Source organism: Varroa destructor, unplaced genomic scaffold (genome assembly GCF_002443255.2).
Source record: "Varroa destructor unplaced genomic scaffold, Vdes_3.0 BEIS01000003.1, whole genome shotgun sequence".
Classification (NCBI taxonomy): domain Eukaryota; kingdom Metazoa; phylum Arthropoda; class Arachnida; order Mesostigmata; family Varroidae; genus Varroa; species Varroa destructor.
In genome coordinates, this window is record NW_019211456.1 from 38,546,576 (window position 1) to 38,572,353 (window position 25,778).

Genomic DNA, 25,778 nt, shown 5'->3' on the forward strand with positions numbered 1-25,778 from the left:
CCTATGCTGGATGGACCCTTCTGCTATAACGGCCTTCTCCACCCACGTTCAGTGGCTGTCGTTTGATGTTGTTCCGGCGCCGGGTAGCTGTGCTGTGGAGATGGTACGGTAGTCGCTTACTACAGCGAGCTTCACAGACCACGGAACTATGCGTAGGGCGAGCAGCGGCGGACAAACGGCGCAAGGGCGACGCACTGCTGTCCGGATGGAGCCTGGCAAAATGGACCCACAAGGATCATATAATATCACCATCACTAGGGACTGACCAAGCGGCTAACCGGCCGGTTGGCCAACCACTCGCCTGGAAGGCCAGCCAAGCAGTCTAGTAAGGGGCATGAACGGCCAGCCAGGGGCAAACCTAACAGTACGCACCCTCCACTCACCAGAACCAGGCTAGCAGCAGCCGCCGTAAGACACCGCCGCCGCTGCACCAGCACTACAAGCAAAGCAGCGCTCAAAAAAAGGAATTGCCACTCCTTGTGCTCGGGCGGCGACAGCAGTGACAGCGGGGTTTCCCTATTCGCTCACCCCTCCCCCCTCTCCTGGTCATCGTGACCTCATACCCATCTCATACCCATTGCTGGCTCCCTGCCCCTTTCATTTCGCCGTCGTTGTCATTGTCGTCATCATGTAACTCTCCGTTCTTCATTCCCTTCGCTGGAGATGCTCTGCTCCGGCAAGCGATCTTTCCCTTGCAAGCCTCGGTGAAACCTTGGTGAGGCGTCTTCGCTGCCGTCTTTTGACTTGTCATTGCTACTGACTGAGTGCAAGCTAAATATACATAACGGTCTGGCACGCAAAAAAGGTAGCTATAGGCTACTGGCGTCAGGGAAGCATGAGAGCAATTTGATCTCTCCACATAGTAACTGACATAACGCTTTCCTCGTAGCAGAAAAAATAAAAATCGCTATCCTCTCCCGTTTCCTCTCTTTTGGGCCCATCGTTACTAGTACTAGCACATCAATGACGGTGTTGGTATCAGTTGATGTCGTTAGTTCTCGCCTACTTGTTCAGTTTCTGCTTTTGGTGCAACTGATGCGATCGGTACTACAGCGCTTCCAGCTGCCGCTTCTACCTCTCTTTCTCTATTTTTTATATTCTTCAACTTATCGCCAATGCATTAATTTGACAAGGTTTGTATTAAGCTTCAAGCATTGGCTTGCAGATTGCCATCAACTAGACGGTGACTACCCTGACGTCTGGAGTCGCGTGCTTCGTGTAACGTGTGCGTGTGTATTGAGTTTGGACATTTGTGTGTATGTACTACGGATGGGTATCCTGTACAGTTTGGGTTTGTTGCAAGTTCATGCATGAACCTGCAACATGGAATACGTTGGATCCTTTGGTCTGAACTAGCTCTTGCAGCCTAATCTCATTGCATTTTCCTGAGGAGTAGAAGGCAGAGGAGACGAGGCAGGCTTATAACGTTAAAGACGCTAGACAACATTTGAGAGCGGGCGTAAGCCTGCATTTGTCCGTTGTCCGAAGTGACCGCGGTCACTGTACGCGAAAAGGGTGAGCGGAGTAACAACACAGCCAGGGGTATAAAGTGCAAAGGTCGCTACAAAGCACATCTGTAGCAAAGTCAGGAAAGGCCATTAGAACGGTTGTCGCTCGTAATTGCCCCGACAGCGGCATTTTCGCCGCCCGCGGTCGTGGTATAGCTAGTTGATGGTGCAAGGACTTTCGACGTGCAGTGTAAAACCTTTGACGTGGTATTGCCGCTACCGAAAGCCGCGACGCTAGCTGCTATACGTATTTTTGGCGGCTACTTGCATTTAACCGCCTACCATATCATCTACGTGATTTAGCAAAGGGAAGCTTTTACCTTGTGGCGCCACGGTGCCCCGAAATAGCTAGTCTATTCGTGTTAAGGTTTAATTATAATTCTAAGAACGGAGTAAATGCACTTCGGACGCCGTCTGTTTTTTTTAATGCTTGAATCACTGTTTTAGACACATGCTTAGCACTGAGAGAGTCCTGTACAGAACATAGTGAGAAAAACGATAGAATTAGTCATCAGCAATGATTTCGCGAAGGCGAAGTGCCACAGACGAAATACCACTTGCGCAGCTCTATAAACGCCGACGCGTCGTATGGTTCCGGATTCTTTCATAAAAAAAAGGAACTTATTTCCTGTTAACTACAGGCTATTCCATTTGACCTCGGCCTCCCAATGTACGGTCGACGAAAAATATTTGTAAAGAAATATATATTCGATATTAATCAGCATTATATGATAGTAATAATAATACTGTTGCTACATAAGTTGATTAGTCACCCATATACTGTATTATTTGTCCATTGTGCAGTACATGCAGTCTATATATACATATAGCGTAAACGGACCGGCTTAGTTTCATCGAAGCTTGGCAGAGATGAGAATTTTATAGCCGCTTTCAATATACAACCGCAAACCTGTATTGTATTTCCATCATTACAATTCAGTCAAACTTATCTGACGCGGTACATCTGAATAGCATGCCATCAGTCGGCGTACGTATGTTAATCTCCGGGTGGCTCCGATGGTAAGTTCAAAACAGCAACTTTCTGACTGATTTTTGGAGAACTAATCGCAAACCTCTATGTGTGCCTACGTTAAAATAATCTCATTGACTTTGCATTTTCATAGCACCGAAAGCTAGCCAGTGAATGGGCTATGATCGAGGCACCAGGGACGGTAAGAAGCCTGCACGGCGTTTCACGGTGGTGGTACAAATGAAACCTGACTTGCTTCCTCTGCTAACCGCGGGCTTTGCACGTTAAAGCGCCCTCCGTCAGAATAATGAGAGCAGCTGAAGTTGTTTCGATGTTCGATGCATTCCATTAAACCATATAAGCTTGGGAGATTTAAACAACTTGATGTAAGAGTCGGCTCTAGCCATTGTGATGAACGTAAATAGCTGAGCTACGATTCTTCGGACCCTTCTCAGAAACAGGTTGACTTTGAGGTTGACCTTCAGCTCATCTATCAGTACTCATTTAGCAAAATATTCAAACGTCCCCTCCGTCACCCCTGTAACGCAAAAATAGGCATTCGGGGAATTCTGTTTTTTGGCGGCAGGCAGTCTTCACAGTTCCTTCCTGAAGGTGTCCTATATAATCCACATTCGAGAGGTTTTTTGCACGAACGGCCGCGCCTTTAATATCATTTGGTCGGCTGAGCACCCACGATCTTCAGCCACGTGTTCAAATTCCTTTATGTAGGCCTCGTCGAACTCCAGCGGCGTCGTCCAATCCGCTCATCAATACGCTCATACCGCCAGCCATCCTACCGTAGCAGCGGCATGGTCTGGGCTGCGGATGCGTCTTCTCTCAAGTGCGTCGCCGTGGTAACCATCAATAATAAGCATGTGCCACACCGGTTCAAAGCTCAGCGTCGGGATACATTATTACTACCAGATATTAATAATTAGAAAAACAATAAACGACTCGTAGGGAAGATAAGATATTACTATCGAACCTCATAGCTGCTTGCCAGGTAAGCCCAACAGCGCTTACTTCGGCTAGATTCGTAAACTCCCGAACGTCATATTTAAAAATGATTAATTCTGACCACTTGATGAATCGTGTTCAAAATCAAAAAAATTCTACAGCTACGGCCAAAATGAAGTGGACTAGCGCGTCTTTATCGCTGGCTGGCAGGAACGAGCACTCCTTTGCCTTTACCGTGCAGCAGACTGGCATGCGTTCATTCATTCATAGATTATTATTACAGAATGGGATTTTTCTTTCCCCAATATGTGTGTGTATATATATGTATGTGTTGAGATGTTTGTATCTATTAATGGATGCTGGATCGATAGAAGTGAACAATGCCGCAGGCCAGTCCCGTATTAATGCGAGCCGTCGTTTTGTTTGTTTCTTATTTAGACTTGCATGGCTTATGGCCTTATGGCCTCGTGTTGAAACATAGTCCTGACAGGTCGTCTTGAACGCCCAGGATGATGACGATGATCACTACTTAAGAACACAGTGGATTACTGGTAAACAAATTTGTATTAATTATATACATATGGTGACGAAACGTGCTGGTAACGATGAAATATCGTCTACTAACATTACTACTGCGGTTGACCACATATTTTACAGAACTGCCAATATAATGGTCAAAAGCTTGCTCTATTATGCTGAGACCTATGCGCGTAGGTAGTCATGAAGATATTTAAAGTTAGCTTCCGTTAAAATCAAGCGGGAGAAACTCGTCGTTGTTCCATTATCATAATAAAAAAATGTTACATTAATTAATTAATATAATAAAAATAATAAAGAAGATTATAATTATTTTCGTTCGTACGATCGCAATGTGCCATCAATACTACCTTTGCATTGGCTTCAGCTATCGCTTATGCTTCCTCCAGATCCTTTGAATATAGAACTGCTTACAACACAAAGGAATCAGTAGATGTATAACGCTGCTTACTTCGTTTTATAGTAAAAATCAAACGATCCTTATGGTATGATTGATCGGAGATAGGATTACGTGTTATTTAACTATGTAGAATCTTGGGTTTGGCCGTCGCTAATCGCACCTAAAATCTTTTCTTCCATCTTTACCAGCACGCGTGAAGCTAATCACCCCCAGTATAGCGTGCTCTGAATATCAAGTAGCTTGACGGAGATGTGACCAATGGCACAACATAAAATTACGACCTGTTTTACCCGTGCCTATTATTTACAGAAATGCTGACGCTCATCTGACTGACGAATTCAAACGGTTGACTAATAATTAATAATAGCGACGGTAGTCACGTTCATATGAGATTTGTACCAGTTGAGATGATAAGCTCTGCTTCCTGCTAGCCAAAGTATCCCTGAAGTCCGTCCGAGGGCAGAAGCTTTTGAGAATACGCAAATACGAATTTGCATATGCACGGATGCTGGCATCTAGGTCTACCTCAGGCGCAAAATTTACCGGCCATAAGGCTTCTCAGAGACGATATGAAGTTGAAAACGCCAGAACGAAGAGTGATTGGCGCAGCCGCTTATGAGCATGGTGGGGACGATGTCATGTAGGGACACATATGGGTAGACAAGCTGTAGATGGATTGTCCGGAAAGAAGGAAGCCTGCTATGCCAGCAATGCTTGTATTAGATTGTACGGGATCGCACTCGGCGCTACATATGCAGAGGCGTAAAAGGCACGACAACGACCGTCGCGCGTACGAGATCACGATGACATCGACCTCAGAGGAGAACCCGTTGGTTGAACGAAGCACCAGCTGAGCCAGGCAAGGGCGGCTAGACAAAATGTATGGGACTACATGCATAATGTGCACGCATCTGTATTGAACGAGTCGACGAAAGAAAACGAGAACTCGTGCGGATAGTCACAGAAGATGTGCCGCCTAGAATCAGTGAGCGGCTCACACGACTGAACCAGTCATGATAAGGCTGGTCCATGCAAAAGAAAGAACTGTGTGTGCGTTTGCCCTATGCGTTGAAGGACATATGCCTTGTGATGGAGCCGAGCTATACCATGCTTCGAACGATGCGAAGTGCAGCAGTGGCAATAGCCTCGAGGGCGACTTCGTGAAAACTGCGAATCGAAAGAACTACGACAAATACTAATTCCGACCGTGCGTTTCACTCATCGTCGCGAAAGTTTAAGAAAAGTCATTGTAAACAGTCGTTTGTGCCATGATCAGCCTCCGGGGAAAAAGTGGCCGCTAGGAGCCGCCGGCGGACCCTGTGCCCTCTCTGTCTCGTCTAAAATGCAAATTATTATTATCTCTCGCATTTATAAAGTTGATTTGGACAGGACGATGAAGAGCTCGTGAATGACTAGAGGGTTTCACAAATGATTTTCATTATTTGTTTCCTGCGAATATCTACTGCTACAACTGCTTCAGCACACAAACTCTCAGGATGTACAATAGCACATACCATACCCGCCGGCTACTTTATCATCCTGATCTATCCTGAAAAGGTATTTGTACACGTATACATTACTAAATAAGTTAATTCTTCAGCAAATTAGATTGTTCCACGTTTTATTTACGGATTACTCCATGGAATATTTACGCTAGATATATCAAAGGTGAGGTTATAAAAATAAGCAGACTACACCCGTGTTTCTGCCTATGGTGTTGTATGCGCAGCTGACATTGACGAATTAATATAAGTTTCGAATGCCATCACAAACGACTGGGCCGATGAAAAGTTACTGAGCAAAAAAAAGTTGTCTAGCGCGTGTCGTCAATGAGCAATGTAGCTATGTCTACCATTAGAACGTTACGTAGCAATCAATCTACATTTCCTTTCGTGCGGTCTTCGCACATTTTATATATGTAGGTATTTACTTTTAAATTAAGACATAAGTAAATTTGCGTTGACGAAAACGGTAACCACTGCTAAATGCCATAGCATATCTTCCAAGGACCTGCTGCTTTTTCATTTCTTTTTTCTAGTTTCGGAAGACGCACTTTCTTGTACAAAGGTTCCCTTCGAAAATATCAGAGTTCGTAACATCAGAAAATATCAGAGAGTAACATTGTGATTTCGTATATAGGATGTATGCGCCTTGAACATGTGACACAGAATCTGATAATTGTTTTTTAAATAATAGATATTTTTAAAAGTTAGCCGTAATGAATAACGTACAAATTCTCGATCAACATGTGGCTAGGGTCCACTATGGACACAAGCAAGATGGAACACTCAATAAATTACTTGTAAAATTTGTGATCAAGACTAAACTTAGACGTAAACTAAGTTTACGTAATAAAAGACCTCTGCTACTGTTCACTTCGTTAGCGGTTAACGTTCGTTGTTAACACATGGTTCCTTAGTACGCTCTCAGTTACACTGACTTTAGAGAACCAGTTCACGGTGTCTTTTAATTTAATAAAGTATAATAAGTTTGCCCTTTCTACATGTTTTGTGTCACAGTGCACTTGCTTCTATGCTGTAATTGAACACTTGTCGATTACCTGCCCCTTGTCCAATAGCGTTACTATTATTATTTCATATATATTCAATATTATTTCATCGTTTGTGAAGGAGTCTTTGTACAAACTGCGAGGTTAAGTTCTGTAGGCCTATGCTACCTCATTGTCAGTAGTCCAAAGAAGCAATGGGGTCCTAATGAGATTTTACACCTTGCCAATAGCTTTCGAATACTATAAATGGCAACGGCATGCAGAAACTAGTTGTTTTTTTGCTTTGGATCTTCTTCGTTAAATGCACTGCGAAGAAATCGTTTGTATAGAGTTTTTAGATCGGGGCAACGTAAACGTTCACCGATTTGAGCAGAATTTCACGTTATTATTTAGTCTATTAAACTACACAATACAATTTAGAGATAAGGTTTGATTTGTACGTTTGGTCCACGTACAGAAAAAGAACGATGATGGGGTTTTGATAAGTAGAGGTACAAAAATGTGTATTTTAGCCAGTGCTGACAATCATCAGCGTGTTAATTCTCTAGATAATTGTTCACTGATAGGCTTATATTGTTTGTTTGTTTGTTAATGCCTAAATCTGAATACGATTTTGATCAGTTAGAAATTTATTAGCTCACGAACTTACCATTTAGACCCCTTTTCGTATTTGCAAATGAGTCAAAATTCAACCAAAAGAAAATATTTAGAAAACTTGAAAAATTTTCAAGTTATCTTCTCAAAACAGTAGAATCTGTGTGGCAAGGTGATGCCGCGATGGGAACTGGCCACAGGCGAGGTATTCGGAGCCCAGCTTGAAAAAGGGGGTAGAAGCGGAATTTCTGATCGTAAGCTGCTCGCTGTTATATAATTACAGCTTTACTCTGTATCCCGTTTAATTATTTCGGGCTTCAGGGCTCGCACACACCGATAGTAAGGTTAGCTCAAGATTACTCTCAGTGGACTTCGTTAGCTGTGTCGCATCTCTTTAGCTATCGAGCCACGTCTGACGCGTCTGATGAAATGAGTGACCCAATCATATGATCTGGTCGTCATCCTGTAATACTATTCATTGAAGATCCGAATCAACGAAAAGGAAATTGCAAAATGGAAAAAGGTGTTCGTAGACGCAAATCCAACAATATTAGTTCTAGCGTGTCTGGGCAAGTTATTAACTTCTATAAAAACCAAAACAAAAAAAATCATAAGATCACGTTGACAGTTAATTATATACGATTTAATTTAACAAGCAAAATGCGACTCCAGCTTCTGGAATATAGCTAGCTCTGTAAGCGCGGTTGAAGCTTCTTAACCGAGTGATGTATAGCAACGGAGATAGGATATACTGAAAGGACTCGAAACCCCATCAAATAGGCTTACAATGATATTTTTTGACCGTTCCGTGAATTCGTTACATAATCCATTGAACACAATCGAATTTATCACCTCTCAAGTTAATCAGATAGATTTAAGATCTTTTTTTTTTTTACAAAATAACCTAAACATCTTAAACATTCCCGTCCTTTTTAACCTATATTTTAAACTATACTGAATTATTATTAAAAATAATGACAAGTTTGCTCGATTTGACTGACACAAACTCCATAAAGGACGCACTAGATCCTGTATTTAGCGGTACTCTAAATCTCTACGTTTACTTGTCCTCAGAAGATTTGTCTTACATATATGATGGGCTGGCAACTTATGCCAGCACTGAAGGTAAGTGGAAGCCTCCAATAGATCTTGTTATTAATTACATGTTAGGCAGAAAAGGACGAAAGTTGTAGTTTATGATTGCAGTACACGAGAACGCGACACGACGCTACCCCCGGAGGCGACAACAATTCGTCGGTATAGGGCAAATCTGCCATGGTGTAATATATAAAGAACTATTCGGTTAAACAATATAATCAAACCTTAAGAAGAAACATTTAGACAATGCACCGTGCTCGTTTCGATACTCTGGAACGAAACCTAAATAAACGACGGAAGTTTTCGTGCTAGGAACTTCTCCATAACACGGTGCATCCGGATGAATTTCACGTATAGATGTATTTTTTATACCGGCACAATGACATAACACAACAAATGTTGGGACGCGAAACGATAAGCGTTCCAAAACAATATTAAAATAAACGCTTTACGCCTGTGCAACTGAAAAACTTAAATACGAAAAAAAAATATACGTCACTTATCTATATAGGTTTCTGATTGGCTTGAATAGGCGTCCCTAAGGAACAAATCCTAAATAAATAATTACAAGGAAAGTAAGAAAAGTGTTGAAAAATAGAGAATATAGCAGGGACTCTGTTATGATTAAAAAAAAACCTATTAAATCTCGTGCGATAATTTCTGTAACTTCTACGACAGCCTGTTCTTGATCCAAATTAGTACCTCTTCCACGCGAAACGCCTATCACTATATGTACGAACTTCCATCAATTTCGATGTTTCGGCTAAATTCGATGTACGTTTACAGTCAAAATGGCTTCATGTCTAAATACAACTGAGCGACGAAGAACAAAATTTCAGCAACTTCAGAAGTAACAGCTCCAGACGGTTTATAAAGTCAGCAATGCAATATATAAATAGGAAATCATTATCAGGTCAACTGTGCAATCGGTACGAAGTAGGTAGTAGGCCTAGACTGATACCTAATACGATGAAAAAAAAAAGTCTTTTTTTCTATCTAGCACAAAAGTGTGAGGCCCGTGTCTTTTACATTGATACAAGCAAAAGATGAGACCGTGTGTTAATCTGACGAAAAAGACAAGGATAACATTAGGTGCTTTCCATTAGAAAAGGATATGTTAAAAAAACTTAGCGTAATAAATATTATGTAACTAAAGTATGTTAAATAAGAGTATTTTATAGAGTTATGTAAAATACGCCGCTTGAGATTTTCAAAGAACTATTTCTTAGTCCATTATGGATAGTTCGATAATCGATTTTACTGCAAACTGGTGATAAGATGCGTGATTAAAATATCATTTTTAAACTTTCAAAACAACTTTATTTAATGAGATTAAGTTAACAATACAAATAAGAGCTAAAAATGTTTAGTTAAGTGCACTCGAGTAATAAATTTAATATAACAACGAGACCTTTATTGCAGATATGGCTTTTATATCAATCTTAATTTTAAAGGTGAGACCTTTAATGATTTTGGTATCTAGCCGCCTTTACTTTGGATGGGAATGAGCCATCCATCTTAATCCTATTGACAGTTCAAGTTCCGGCATGGTTCTGGTACAAAAAAAAATTAGGCTTACCAAGCAATAGTGTTGGCTTGATCTGCTTCGGAAGGGGGCAGTGACCGCTTCTTGTAGCGTCCGTTCATACTCATTACTTTAAATTCTTTACGGTAGCACGTAACGTTCTTTACAGTAACGTGTTTCGAAGTCAAAAAGCCGTTCCGCAAATATATATATATATATACCGAGAGAGAGAGAGGGAGAGAGTAATGCATGTCATATAACTCATAATGGTTCTTTAAAAGGATTAGTTGTATTTCTGCTGGCCTTGTATAAAATATAATCGCTTTCGAACACATAAAGCCCCACTGCAGATATAAGGCATACATTTTACGCTGCTGCCAAAGCTTATAATCAAGCATAAGTTTTTACATCCCGGGTTCGACTGATTACGAACCATTCGTTCGAGCTCTTCGAATTATATGGGTCTGTGGTTAAGTACTACTATCTCGTTTTTGATAGCAGCCGCCACCCTTATAGACACCAATCTTTTTCCCAGATCTAGCTTGCAAAAAATAGTATAGCTAAGGAAAAGTACGACAGGCTTGCAATAAAAAAATTATAACACGTTTGAGCTCTACAACCGCGAACAAAAACACGTTGGTTTCGCATAAACACTTGCACGTACATCATGTTATTCGCAAGACATAGTCATGCCGTGCACGAGTATGCTCTCGCCTACCGCACTATATTCTCAAAGTAACTATGTTGGAAGACCTACTATGACATACAGTGTGTTTCAACCACGTGCTATTTCGGCCTAGCGTTAGAAAACATCCATGTAGTAAGAGCTCATTATCATTATTATTAATCATCATAAAGGCACACCTGCAAAAGCGCATCGGTTACATTAAGGAAAAAGCGCTTGAGCCATTACCCTATAGTGATTTTTTCGCTTATAATTGGTAATGGAGTAATTTTTTCTACAACCTCGTCTTCTTTCACAAGCTTATAAAATTAGATAGCCCCATTTGAGATCGGCACGGTGAAAACGGGAAATCATCTACTATTAGTTGTTCAGTTGAGAACATAAGCTTCTGCTTGAAACGCTGGTTCATTATTTACATAGGTAAACACAACAGTTCGCAGAACTTACCTCAAGGCCTGGTGGGAAACTGGCGTCCTCATCGGCTTCTTCCTCTTCATCAGCTTCACCATTATGTTCATCGCGCTTCAGAAGACGGCGATCATTACGGTCCCGTCTATAAAAATCAGAAGAGGGTAACGGCGAAAAAGAAATTTTTCCATGAGATGAAGTTTTAGGTATCACACGCCCTACTTTAGCAGTACCTAACTTACAAGCAACATAAAAATGTCCAAATTCATACTTGATTTGAGGCCATTAAATAGGCCTACACGTGCACGTATGAATAACTGAGATAAAAGAACAAATCTGCGAACGTCTGTTGCAATCATTAGCACACCGAATAGGCTTATCTATAGGCATTTTAGCTATACAACTTCGTACCGACAAACGGCTGCTAGTTAAACCAAAATTAGCTGAGAAAATTGGCACTCATTTGCTAATTCAATATATTAAACGATCATAATGTTCAAAGTAGACTATTTTTTTTAAGAATACCAGTCTCATGCGTGCTCGTTAGAGTCGAAAGTGAGATCGGTACTGTCGATAAGAACGCATCCGTAAAAGTTTTCTTTTCAAAGACAATTGACAGGCATGGATCACAATGCATCCTCAAATAAATGTTTTTGCTACAACTGGCAAACCAAGATAATAATGTGAGCGTATTGTCGTTGGTAATCGTTCAGGCAGGAAGGTGACTTGGGGCTTAGCAGCCCTAAATTGAGCGTGTGGTCAGCGTGATACGTTTACGTATGTAAAGTACGATCCGCATTACTCATCAGGACAGAGCGAAAGAATTGCTTCTCCCCGACTAGGTTTACCAAGAAAGGCAAATGCAATAATGACGCCAGAATTACAAATGGCCAAAGGTCAGAATAGTGATAACAAATAGCCTATAAGTTAATTGCATGTAGCAGCAAATAACCGGACCGGGCTAATATGTTGTATCGTACCGTGCTCGCGTTCGTCTTTTTTTCTTTGCGAAATCTCACAGGGATTACGTGAGTATATGTTGTTGAACGAGAGGGCTTTCGACAGCCTACAGACGTTGGGTCCGTTAATGAAAAATCACCTTTGTAGCGTACTGTTACTCTCTGCAAAGACGTTCCAATAACCAGTGTTTCAAGTTTTGTCCTATGTATCATTCTCATCAAATCGTTAGTTACAGCCGAAACATGCGTTAATAAATCTATCTCAAAGGGTTTAATTGGCACGGCAGAAGGAGAATTATCCAAAGCAGCAAAAGTAAGCGGCAGAGAGCATGTTAACGTGCACGCTAAAACGATGCATTGCAGGCAGTTTAATGTTAGCCGAAGGTACCTGTGCTCATCGTAATGCCTGTTTAATGATCCTTAATAGTATTTGAAGCAAACGCACTATGGCATGCACAGCCATCCTCGCTACGTAGGTCCCCGCGGCTGTGGTCCATACTAACCTCGAAAGCATAAACATATATGGAACCGTAAAAAGCTCTGTTACAGTTCTTTAGTACCCCTTTGTAGTAACTTACATTACAGGGAAGGTAAGTCCATTAGTTCTATTTACAACTGGTTAGGTGCGAATCAGCTAAAGCTTCGCATAATGACAGGTTGCCATTTTGAGTGTTTGTGAACCATTTTCAGTAGTTGACAGCATTACTAAACTCTGGGTTTTGAAAAGATTCGCATTTCGTTATGAGTAAAACTAATTTTTCGAGAATGGGTCATTTTGACCGGGTACGGCTGGGATCAGTATCGAAAGAATATCGGAAATTTTAATGTTAAATAACTGTCAACGGTCGTCGATGATATTCGACAAGTAATGTAGCTCTTCCGGTTCTATTTTGTGCTTATGCGCAGCGGCTGGCAAATCAAATGTTGATTTTTACGTATACCAAATAGCAAGCAAACCGTGTTTACTTGCGGGCCCGTCGAAGGGGGGCGTTTGTTTTTTATCGACACAATGGCTAAAGTCCGCACAGCTTTTGCTTTCCATTTGACAGGTAGTACTTTCCCAACGAAAAAGTCAAGAGACAAAAACCATCTGCGTATATTATACCGCAAACAGAATTTGTTTAATAACTTTGTTACTGTTGAATCTAATCTTACTCTAGGCGGCTCGTTACTTTTTCATTTTTTCGTGTAGAGGTATTTTGGTAAGAAACATAAGTTTCAATCGCAGACTCGGCAACTTCTCCATTCTTTGCTGTTCGCAATATTCGGAACATACTATAGTCCAAGTTCCAATAGGCGAAACTATTCCCTACGCTTCTATCTTCCTTGGTTTTCGCTTTATCGCGTTGGATATTGGAGGGTTCGCAACAACTGAATCTCACCTTCGTTCCGCCAGCACGGTCATTCCAGCCGTCGCTTAGCGTAGCAAGCCACTAGTAACAAGCTACCGAACGGCTGCGCCTCAACAAGCGTGAGGTAGTTGGTGGATTGGATGAGTGCTTAGGGCCTGGGGCCCGATCGGAAGTGAAGCGTCCGCGAACACGCGAAGAGAATCCGACGAAACGAACAGGGGGCAAGCCAACGGTGGCAAAGTCACGGACCGAACGGGTAGGCAGCAATGCAATGCACGTTCTTCCACTTTGGAGCCTCACTACAAGCCATAGCGGTCGTTATGGATAGCTCCCGAACGGGAAAAGCATGCGGCTGCGATAGTAATAGCGGCGTTCATTGCTCTATTTTTACGCTATCAGGACAGGCGTTGCCGAACCTTATCTCTTTCATAAGCTTTTTCATCGGCTGTCTTCTCGTAACCAGACGCGCTGTGTCCTATACGTCAATACCTATCAGTCACAAGGTTGTTGTTTTCCTATTAGTACTCATAACGCAGTCAAATAACTTTTTTATAATGAGTATTATCTGTAATATCAGAATGGTGCCATGCTAAAGAAGCAACAATACGCGCAAGTTTCACAGTCTTTCGAACGTGGACACCACTTATATACATTCTCAGTCGAACTAAAAATACAATACCTATGGTCAAGTGTTTAGTCTTTCTTTTTGTTTTATTGCCAAGCTACGCCAGCGAGTAGCCTACAAATCGAGAACGGGATGAGGCGTGCACGACATCTACGTATGCCTAGCGGAAGATGCTTACCTGGCGCGCGCCATTGCGGCCTTCTGCTGGTTGTGACGTCCGGACGCTGAGCCTTTCTGCAATGTAAGCGACATTAGTGTCTGCTGTTTTCGTTGCTTTATGGGGGCAGAGAGTCTAGCAAAGTTTCTTGCAGAGGACCGTCCTTCCGTGCATATGCGACCTTTCGTCTGTCTTTGAATCCACTTCCCAGGCTAACTCATCCTACTAAGAGCCTCTCTGATCTAGCAGAAAAGCAAATTGTGCCTTTCCTATACGACAATACGAGACAGGTGCGCCATGTAGCGGAACAATAATAATCAAAATTTGTATTACTAAAAAATAATTATGAAATCGAGGAAGGAACCAACTCAGCCTGCTCAAGTGAGTAAATAACTAAATAACATAAATAATCATAATATGGTAGGATTGATCCAAACAGATAGAAATTGTGATTCGTATGAACACACATTAGCCTTCTTTTTTAGGAGACTTTGCATTCCTAAGGCCAACTAGAAAGGTACCTTTGACAAAACGCATAAACTAAGACATTGCATATTGTAAACAATACAGTCAGTTCCAATAAGGGTGATTGTCTATTTTTGTCCCAACAAATCTAATGTTAGAGAAAAGGATTAGCAATCATTAGTGAAAATTTTCTATTCAATTTTACAGTCGCATCTTGCAGTTGCTGCCCTACTTAGTAAAGGCAATAGATTTTAAGTGGCATTATTGTTAAGTCGCTTCATGGATACGCGTTACGCCGCCATTAGGGACTGATCAGATGATGAAATTTACTATCATGTAACCACTCTGTCATGTGTCATGATGTTATTAGACGAGACGAGGCTGACAATGAGACTTGCTTGTTCATGGGGTGAATGGGGGTCGCAGCGTCCGTCCGGAATGAGATAGCTTGCGTAATGATTAATTAGGATCACAGTTTGGCAAGGAAAAGACTGTGCTCATTGGGTAGGTAGCCTAGGAATATCGTTGGACTTCTCGTAATTGCCCTGCTTATCTATCTTATAGGTTCCGTCCATTTATTTTGTCTCTTTATGGTTCGCCTATATCGGCCTGCGTACGAAGGTTCGAAAGCCCTAAATCTTTCCGATAAAAAAGTGTACGCTGTATTACTTATCGCTTGGCGAAATTAGTTTGGGGCCATATTGTAGGCATGAGGCGAAGGTTAATTTTTTTTAAATCTAACACTTTTTGGGTAAATTGAAATGTGAAAATTCTCAAGAAACGTGAGCTCTATTAGATTCTAGTCCGACTTGGGCAGACACCGTACGTAACTGCAGTTCCTCGAAGGCTTTCGGATATAGGACTGATTAGTGACAAACAGAATCGATCTGTTCGAACTCAAACCGTATTTGATTTTTACATTATTCAAGGTAGGTCGCTAGGGTAAACAGTCGAATAGTTCGAAACTTTTATTTAGGTCTTGGAGTAATATTATAACCTAGCAAAGAGGACACACGTTTCGTTCTGCATAGGGCAAAATGAGCAGTCTTATATGATTGCAAATGCAGCAGAGCTGTTTTTGGTTGCTGGGGCGTTATTTATTTATAAGAGATTAGTGAATGGTCGCTAGCTTCTCCAAATCCTACAAGCTGGCCCTGTTTACAAAGTTGTTGCAATTAGAAATGCAATCAAAGCTGAGCATTTCCTTCGATCGCTAAATCTTCCCTGGATACGTCAGCTAAATTTTCCATTATTAGAAGACTGAGTTGACGGCATCGAATATGGAACATCTGAGCGTTCTCAAGCTGCCCCGCTGCACGCGGATAGGTCTGAGATGTGAGGAAGAAATTCGTGTTGACAGGCGTCTGTTAGTACTCCATTACGTGTTAGCATTTAGATCTTTTAATATGGAAACCGGCGGGATTATTGCAGCTTCGACGAGTAGTTGCGTTTGAAGTCGGCTGCCATGTGAGCTCAGTAGTTGTTGAAGTACACTATCTGAAATTGATTAGCTCAGTGCGCTATATGATCGCTTTTGCACCATATGCAAATATATGACCTAGTCAGATGTGATTTACTCATAAATGCTGTATATAAAATTTCATTGCATTCTATAAAAAAAATACTTGTCGACCTTCGCCAGCTTTTTTTTTACAAGGCCAGGCACTCTGTCTTGTGTGTGTCGTGTCGCATTATTAACACAATATTTGTTAAACATTTTTGCCGTGCTAAAACTGTCTTGAAGAAGCCTCTCGATACTTTTAACTTAACATCAGTGGTGACACTGCGTTGTATGGACATGTCAGATTGAACCCCCGGGTTCATATCAACTCAGCAACTTACCGGGGAATAGGTAATCAAATGACTATAGGAAATTGTACGAGTATTCTGCGAACGTCAACTACGTGCTACTACTTCGTATGTCGTATCCTGCTATGGAAATAGTCCTTAAACGTCATTGACTAGCATAGCAGAAGCCTTAGCAACGAAGTTCTGTAGCAACGAAGTTTCATTCACGAAACCAACCTTATTGTCCTGAGGGCTATCTTGGCCCCGCAAGAGGTCATCGGCAATATGATGCTTCATGTCGACGAGGCGCAGAGCTGTAATATTGGCACGTGAATGCATGAAGTCGTTCAACTTGGCCACATGAAAATCCTGCGAAACAGTAAAATTATAAGTTGGACAAATTTTGTAACTTGTATTGATCGCTTATGACCGATGATAATCTCATACAGTTTCGTTTTAAGCGCCATGTTACTTCGATAAGATTAAGGGCAGTAGAAAACCGGTAGACGGTAAAACTATGCTAAGCGTGCGTAACTACTGTGCCAGCTTAGGGAGCTGTCCGTCCGTTACATTGACGCTCTTAGTAACTTTATTTTAGCTATCCTTTGTCATAGAATAATAACATTGTTAGTGTATTATAGCGAACTTGCATTTGCTCATAATTAATTCGTTTCACAATCTTTGTGATGAAACCACCGTTTGTTTATCAGCTTTCAGCAACGATTCAATGTTGGCCAGCGATTTTGGGAATTTTACTATAGCACTAGAATTTTACTTTAGATTTGTACGTTTCATATCCTAGATAAATAGTGCTATGCCAACATCGGCGCACTGTATCAAGCGGCTGACTCTAGCATCAGGCTGCGTGCACTTGCGTCCTGTTTAGAAACAAGGCCATCTAACACGTATATAAGTTTAGTAGGAAAACCTCTAACTGACAGTTTCCGTAACACTATTATCACAGTATAGCCTAAACCACAGAGGTGTATTTCTAAATCGATCACTTAACTTTGCCGATATTCTTGTAGGTAAAAATGGCCCAAACGAATTGAGGTACTATTAAGTTTTTCGGTATATATACGGTAAATAATCATAATGTACACAAACTTAATGGACCGCTTATTCAATAGCAGTATGTCAATGAAAGGAATACATTCACAGAATTTCGAAGCGCATCTGGAAACTTGAATTGGTCTGGTGATTGAAGAAACTTACTTTTTCTGCTTACGGAATCGCCAGATGTTATTTTTCTGTGGCCCATCTTAATTGGCCGCATGCTTAGAAACATGCCATTAGCAAGCTGCCCTATCTTACTTAGGCCCAAACGGCTCCTTAAAACGGTCCTTAAGCAAATCCTTAAAACGGATACCCTACATTTCGAATGCGTTTAAACCGTTTGATAATTAGACGCATCTTCGGGACGCCACAGTAGCTAATATGCTTCGGCTCGTATAGAATAACTGTTTTTTGCGCCAACTGGAGAAAATTTCGTTTTCTTTTTTAACAGAATGATGGACGTTTACGCTCGCTAAATAAGAAAACTCCAGTCAGGCGTAGTGTGGTTGGATATATAGGAAAGTAGCTATGTCTAACCCGCACCGAATATGTTAAAGGTGCATACGGGGGTACGATAAGTGCTCATTCCCAAAAATAGACGGATTTTTTTCATAAGTAACACGCGTCTGTTCTTAGGGCCATCAAGCTACATCACTATTCCGACTCAAGATCACCGGAATGTCCTGAATGACTAAGATGAAGGCGCTTCTAATAATCATTTCAAAACTGAATACTCTACGTGCACAGACGAACTCTTTATGTGTCTACTAATAAATTGTATCAATTCAGGACCACCGATCCAGTCTTCGGATCGGTGGTCCTGAATCGATCGGAGCTGTTAAGTATCGGATCCATGAGAAGTACTTGTACTTAGCTTACAGGGCCGTATATACCTGTGGACCGTGTACGTATTTTTTGGGCTAATGGAATTAGAATTTCTCAGAGGATACACTAAGTCCTTTTAGTTGCCGTCGGTTAGTAAAGGCTTCACATGTGGGCCGATTTAGCTATGATAAACGGACGATCATTTCGATCTGTGTTACATACACTCATTCGAGTCCCCCGGCATTGACCTGGCCGGAAATGAGGACTGGTGATCTTTGTTGATGCTAGGAGCCGGCATATCGCGTGTTAAGCGTAGCAAAGTTGCTATGTCATTTATCGAGATAATAAAATCAGAGCGGTAGTTAAAACTGGACCCTTTTTTTATACCCAGTTTTTCTGTTTCAGTTCACATTGATCCGACCAACTCAGAGCTTTATGGTTAGAAAAGTTAGACAAGCTACACCACTTCTAATGTCTTATTATAAAATAATAATTAACTAGGTATGTCGTGAGGAACTGGAGTGGGTTGATGAGCTCGGTGACGGCGCTCGACACGTGACTGACTGTCAGTAGCAATGTCCGCGAAGCGAACAACTATAAAGCGTATATTGAGTTACGAATGTATACTGCGCAAACATGTTTCAATTTGTTTCAACATGGCTCTATTGCATCTTTGGCTTCCGGAAGCCAAAGTAAAGGAGAAAGGGCATACTGGCCGGCAATTTGAGAAGATTGGATTCTTATAGTAAGCAGCCGTAAAGGGTTTTTTGCAAACAAATCTCTCTTCGGTATATTATCAAAAGTTCGATTTGAGGTGAAATCCGTTAATAATACGTAGAATATACCCAATCTCCCTTTCGAATCTGTTTCAAGCTATTCGAAAATATGTATTCTGCAATGTTACGTACTCGCCTATCAACTGTTTCCGAAAGCTCGCTAAATAAGTAATGTTAAAATAAAGCCTAAATAAGCTTTTTGTGTTAGTTTTATAACATTAGAAGGTGTGCATACTAGCGAAAGGAAGAAGTAGTTGTAGTTCTCATTAAGCATGGCCACTTGCATGGCCTGTTTGAGAAAAGATTCGATTTTCCCTTCTTTGTCCTTTTCCCGCTCGGCTTTTTGCTCCAGATCGACGACAACATTTCGTATGTCGCGCTCCTTAATCTGGCGTAAAAGCGTCCGGAACGTTTCGCCTTTATCCTTCTTGAAATAATTCACGGTAATCCCGTCTTCTTGAAGCTCTTGAAGCAGTCGACGCATTTCGATGATATCTGCAAATCGACGAAGTACACATTCTTCTGAACTCCTATGGAAATACTGCTTTGTGAAAACTTGCAGGATATAGAATTAATGATTTAGAAACTTGCTTTTTTTTCCTTTGTCGATATGGAATAAACTGTGGTTGCATGCCAAAGGAAGTTAGTAGTTATTCAATTATCACATAGAACGCCACATTTAGAAACACTATATTCGCGATTTCTTCAAAACGTTTTATTCTGGATCCCCCTCATCTGTCTTAAATATTATACTAACGCCAAAGAACAGTGAAACTCATGTTTCTGACAACCTTCAAATTTCATTTCTCAGCGTAACCACCCTCCAAGCACGCCGCGCTATTGTATACATTCTAGGTCAAATAAAATAAAAGTAAAATCAAAACCATATAAATACGTATCCGATTATTAGACTGAATAGTTTGGAAGGGTGTCTACACAAACGCTTAATAATGCGTAAAAGCTGTATATGTAATGAAAGCAGAAAAAAAAATTGTGTAAGTATTGATCTTTAGCAAGTTCAGTCTAACGTGCTATGGTACGACGGTGCTGCCTTAACGTAGTAGAACTGATAAAAAAAAAAAAGGATACTGGTTTGTACATGGGCTAATTACCTAAGGGCCTAAAAAATTACAGGTTTGTCACCGGTATAATTCACCTGGGCACGTAGTCATTCTAGCAGCTGTAGAATGTATACAATGTTGAACAACGTATTCATAGAAGTGATATAAATTAACTCCCAGGTAAGTCCACGCGAGCTACAAGTATAAGGTGTTCGAAGTGATTTGAGGGCAAATTTTCTTTTTAAGGTACTTTAGCTGCTTCATGCATTTCTGGATCGGATCTTGTAGGCGAATTCTGTTAGCATTTTGTGTTAGTTTTCAGACACTTAGACGCAAGATAACCTAGACTAAACACATCTATTTTTATTTGAACGACATTGAAAGATTTTGGCGTCCGAAGACAGGCTCTTCACATTCTCAACGGTTGAAGTTATACGCGTCTCTCTAGGCCTTCACTAGGGTCTTCGCAGTGGCCACTATTGTTGCGCCATGATATTTAACAAATCTAGTAGCTATGTAACACATCGCACAGTTCTCGAACGTTCAGCTTGTAATGTAAAGGGCATTACTCGATACTTTGATATTGAAAAAGCTGGTTTGTCAAAATACTGCAAAGCAAACATCAAAATATTGTTGAATTAACTTCCGGTCACCTTTGGCCCGGTATCTACATACATTCTGCGTTTCTTTTCCATTTGTTGTTAATCTCCATACTTACCTCCTTATCCTCATAATTATTATTATATCAGCAAAAAACGGATTGTACTTACGTACACGGAGCACATTCTATATAGAAAAAGCGCAACGCTTGGCCAAGTCGTTTGATCTGTCGGTGGTCCGTTTATGAACAGGCCAAGGAATATGATATGTGAAAATAAACTGAGGACTAGGGGAGCCCGTCCTGGCTGGCCAGTCCCACGAGCCATCACGTTACCACAGTGGCACTGTACGGCGAGGTCCCCTTGCCAAATGATAATAGCGAAACGGCCGGCCGACCAGTACGGCGGTGACAATTCACTCCAAGGAATCTACTCATGTCTTCTGTTGCACTTCCATCTGGGATTTAGTAGATGTAGCGTCTCGGTCTTCTAGGGGTCAGAGCGAACGCTGGAGGCCTGGGCTGCAATCGCCATAGTTTCGGCCCCAGCGGTCGACGCTTGCCTCAGCCCGTTTATCCCTCTCTCACTCGCCCGGTTTAACTACTGCTGCTGTTGCTACCACCGCCGCTTTGCTGCTCTTACTAGAACACACACTGATCTTACTTTTACAAGGATGACGACGAGCCGGTTCGAACGAGCCGACTCTCCCTTCCCAAGTATCTGCAGCTACTTGTTACACACATACAACCACAGGCATCACACGCAATTATTACACATACGCACTTGCACACAGCTTGCAAATGTGGCTGTATGGCACAAGAAATCGCCACCGGCATCGCTGTCGCCCTAGCGGCGCTCCGGCCAACTCCCTGTTTCGGTACTTCGCTTCAACAGCGCCCCCACCCCGAGGTCAGCAACGACGAGCAGTAGAAACAGCGACGAGGCTAGATTGGCAGCGAGACCGTGCTCCATTCGGGCCCTTCGCTAGCGCATTTGCAGAGATGCGCAATTAGTTGCCGCCCACAAATTAGAAGTGCGACAGCAGCTAATATTCGTTCATAGTTGTTCTCTCCCGTTCGCTATAATCATCGTTATTCGGTCCTGTACTATGCTTCCGCTTAGCCGCGCCATTTCTCCGTGTGCCGTAACAGGCGCAGAGAAAGCGGCAGTAGTTCTGTGCAAACGCATACAGAGAACAGAGGGCAGCCCACATTCATTTGGCTGCAAGAAGACGTGTCCCATTTAAACTATCCAGCAGGAGGCTAGTACAAAATGTGGCTGGGTTCCCGTTGGAAAAACGCGAGTCCGGAGAAGAAAAGTGGACCTATGAGAAGAAGATTTTAGACGATGATAGGAAACGACCCTCTTCACTTCCCCTGCTCTTGTCTTTGGGCGACCCTTTCGGGCTCGAATAGAACTGAATCGTGCAAAAATTAGAAGTGGCGACAAACCCAGTCGATGGGCACAGTCAGCGGCAGCTGGTAGGGCAAACGAATACATTCGATCGTTTCATGCGCTATACTGTCTCGTCTGTTTTTGGCTCTTCACCGCGTGTGAAACCTGTGATTTCGTCAGAGCAACGAAAGAAGGTAGACGAAGCCCCGCTGAGATAAACCCTTATATACACCTACTGATGTTGGACTCGGTAAGGCCAAAAAATTAAATCGAAGAAAAACAACCGAATGACCGTGATGTTATTGTTGCGGCTTTCCTATGGCACGATGGTTCTTGGTCTTGCTGGACGCAATGAGACAACTCACCTTTCCGTAAAAGAAGCAATACGCGTTAAACAACGTTGTGGTTGTGAGGATACCCGTCAAATGTTTACATTAGATGGCATTATAAAACTGTACCAATACGAGTGTATGGAAACAATGAGTGTACCACTCTGATTGTTTTCCCCTTTGTTAAGGCAACATTTTTATAGTACTATATGGCTATCTTATCAGTTAACTAGTTCTCTGCACTTAAGCACCATTTATTGATTTATGAGAAAGAGGTACAGGTTATCATGACAGATTTCGTCCACTTGCGGTGAAAACAATATGACGTATGGAAAATGCGCAAAAAAGAAAAGTTAAGTCAATTGTCCCGCCCTGGTGTCTAGAGTAGTCAATTGACCAGACGCATATATCTACCGTATTGCAAACTTACCGTCATCACTTTCGTATATCAGGGCGATATCCCTCCATTTCCAGTACTCCATAAGGGCTGTTTGAGCCTCAGCAATCTGTACGGGATCAGGGAATAAGTTCAGCGAGTGTTCGTCATCAATCAGGGACGGATCCCAACGAAACTCAATATGAGGAAGATCAAAATGGCGAGCCATAGATGAGACATGAAGAGAGCTCACTGGTGACGTTGGCCCAAAAACGACGTTTACATCTGATTCCATTAACGCGCACACTGTATGAACAGAATGTAAAAGAAACAATGTGAAAGCAAAGAAAAAAATAATTGCGGGTTAATTATATAGTGTGCTAAGAGGAAGAACTATTTAACATATAAGATCGATGGCTTCGCTAATTGGTTTTGGGTAAACTAGAATATATGCCACCGTTAGCATTGAATGTACCAGTAGAAAGACAGTTGCAACAAAATTAGTCATACTTCGCAACGAAGAATTCTTGTAGAACCGCTAAAATGCAATTAGAACAAAGAAAAAAACCCTAATAAACTATGGGGTGTTCTAATGTATCACTCAAGATCCATATACTAAATGATCCTTTACAGGTTCTATCGTTAAACAAACGCAAATCTTCGCTCCTACTACGGGTGCCGATTATGGAAGTGAAGGCAGAGGATTGAACCTAAGCTTATCCTCAGTTTCCTAAAATTACGCCAAGGAATTATAATAAATATATCGTTTATAAGTATAATCGTTTTGAGTTTAATCACGCCCTTTACAAAACACCTACTCCCTTTAGAATTGAGATATTCATTATGACATTAATAGGGTAAGTTCACTCGCATGCGCAGAGTTAGCTGCCCACCAAAGCCAGGAAAACAGACAGACTCTAGCCAAATATTTAGGTAAAAATAATTTTTAGGTTTTACGCACAACTTAATACCTAAATTAAGTTTATTTATGACATAGAGTAATGTGTTACTTACTGCTTTGGATGGCTTCGAGAATGTCGTCATTCTGAATGACTTTGGAGACAGCCTTGAGGTTCGAGTCGACTAATTTAGATGCGATATAGAGGAAATGTTTCGCAAGATCCTGATCCTCAACGATGATTCCTATGCAAATATTAAGCGAGAAAAGCAATTTTACAGCTGTAGCCAAAAGAGTTACGAGTTAAAAGGTGACCAGAAGAGAGAAATGAAGCGGACTGAAGTTATTACTAGCCTATCTAACCCGTTGGGACTACGACGCGATCTTAGCCCGTCTCTGAAGTATATTCAGGGTATTGGTACCCATTAAGTACCCAGGGTATTGGCTGCCATTAAGTGCGTGATGGTGCGCTTGTAGACGACGCGTGTCATTTTAACATGGATGAAATAAAGAAATGACAATTCATGTTTTATTAAATAATATTTTGTATGCACGATACGTCGTATTTAGATGACGTAAACTTCCGAAAATAAATTGCGTAAGTTAATTATACTAGCACAGCAGGCTGATCAACTATAGGGCATACCATTTTGTTTAAAGTGAAGAAACAGTTTGAATTTGCGCGCCATTGAATCCGCGTTTGTGCAAATTGTAGAATGCCCACAAAAACTAGAAACTATAAAGCTCGAACAAACAGGCGGTTCGAGCATTTCGGAGACGGACCACAGCCCATCAAAAACGATACTCATCCTGGAAGGCCTATGACAGCGATGATGGACGATAACGTCGAAAGCTAAAACAACTCGTAGTTAACGACCGCCTAATTCCTCTAAGTGAGCTAGCAGAAGAGATAGGGAAATCAATTAACTCATGTAAAATAATTCTGAGCGTCCATTTAGATATCAGATGGTAAAGTTTACGCCGAATGTCCAGCGGATAAACACCCATAAAATACTGTATCAGGAAAATCTTTTGGCACCCCTAGGAAAACAGACCTTGTGTGAATACATCATTACAAGTGAGTGTACGGCTAGAACGACAGAGGTAAGGCGCAGTCTTCCAAATAAACGAAGTTCGATCGATGCTTTTTGCAGTTTTCCCGGACTGTCGGGGGATCGTTAATCACAAGCAGATAACGTCCCCAAACACTAGCAAAAAAATCCGAAAAGATTGCACGAGCTTGTCCGATGCAACAGACCAGAATGATGGCATAACAAGTGCTAGGTTCTCGATCAGGGCAATATATTGGCTCACATTTCACCAGTCGTTGAAAAATCAGCTTCCTTGCGGCTCTTTCTGATGCCGAAAACTAAAAAGAAAATTCAAGAAGAAGCGTTTTGACTCGATAGAAAAGAAAATTTAAGAAAAAACGCTGACCAAATTAACGATTATCTCGACCATCGAATTTGAAAAGTGTTTTGAGGACTGTGACAAGCGATAGCATAAGCCTGTTGCTTACGGCGGAAACTATTTTGAAGGGACAGCGTCAACTAGGACAACGTAATTTTTGTTTTTATTTGTTAACTGCTTACCAATCTGGGGAAAATAAATTACTAAGGGTTACGTTTCTGGCGGCCGTAAGAGGCGTAACGCAGGGCATGCTAAAGAAAGCCTCTATCTAGCAACTGCACGTGTTCTAAAATAGGATATTATAGTTTTGCAGAGACAAAAGTAGACGTCATACCGTGCTTTAAACAGCCCGTCATTGTCACATAGATAAGTTTCTGAAAATCGATAAATGTAATATTTAAGACCAGATTCGAGCAAGCATTATCGACACTTCTTCGGAAAGACGTAGCAACGTCTGCAATAGATATTTCATAGCGTTTTGTAGGAACTCCTGAATACAACCAGCATGGCTCTCAG

The 25,778-nt window shown here is 41.5% G+C and overlaps 1 protein-coding gene and 1 long non-coding RNA gene across 13 annotated transcripts in view; one reads left to right on the plus strand and one right to left on the minus strand.

The window, feature by feature from the left end:
• LOC111247579 (glutamate receptor ionotropic, kainate 1-like) overlaps positions 1-25,778 on the minus strand; it is a 124,464-nt gene that overhangs the window by 68,462 nt on the left and 30,224 nt on the right. For 10 of the 12 annotated variants that reach the window (XM_086982408.1, XM_086982407.1, XM_086982411.1 and 7 more), the window contains exons 2-7: positions 23,969-24,097; positions 23,009-23,260; positions 19,430-19,716; positions 16,775-16,906; positions 14,306-14,361; positions 11,231-11,336 (exon numbers count right to left, since the gene is read on the minus strand). In XM_086982408.1, the coding sequence (XP_086838534.1) occupies positions 11,231-11,336; positions 14,306-14,361; positions 16,775-16,906; positions 19,430-19,716; positions 23,009-23,260; positions 23,969-24,097 (962 nt within the window). Of the gene's footprint in view, positions 1-11,230; positions 11,337-14,305; positions 14,362-16,774; positions 16,907-19,429; positions 19,717-21,025; positions 22,310-23,008; positions 23,261-23,968; positions 24,098-25,778 lie in introns of those variants that run through there. The other 2 variants (XM_086982404.1, XM_086982412.1) reach the window with 2 other exon arrangements.
• LOC147756922 (uncharacterized) lies at positions 1,009-9,678 on the plus strand. Its single transcript, XR_015322925.1, has 3 exons — positions 1,009-1,133; positions 3,874-3,986; positions 4,682-9,678. It is a non-coding gene; the product is annotated as an uncharacterized LOC147756922 (long non-coding RNA).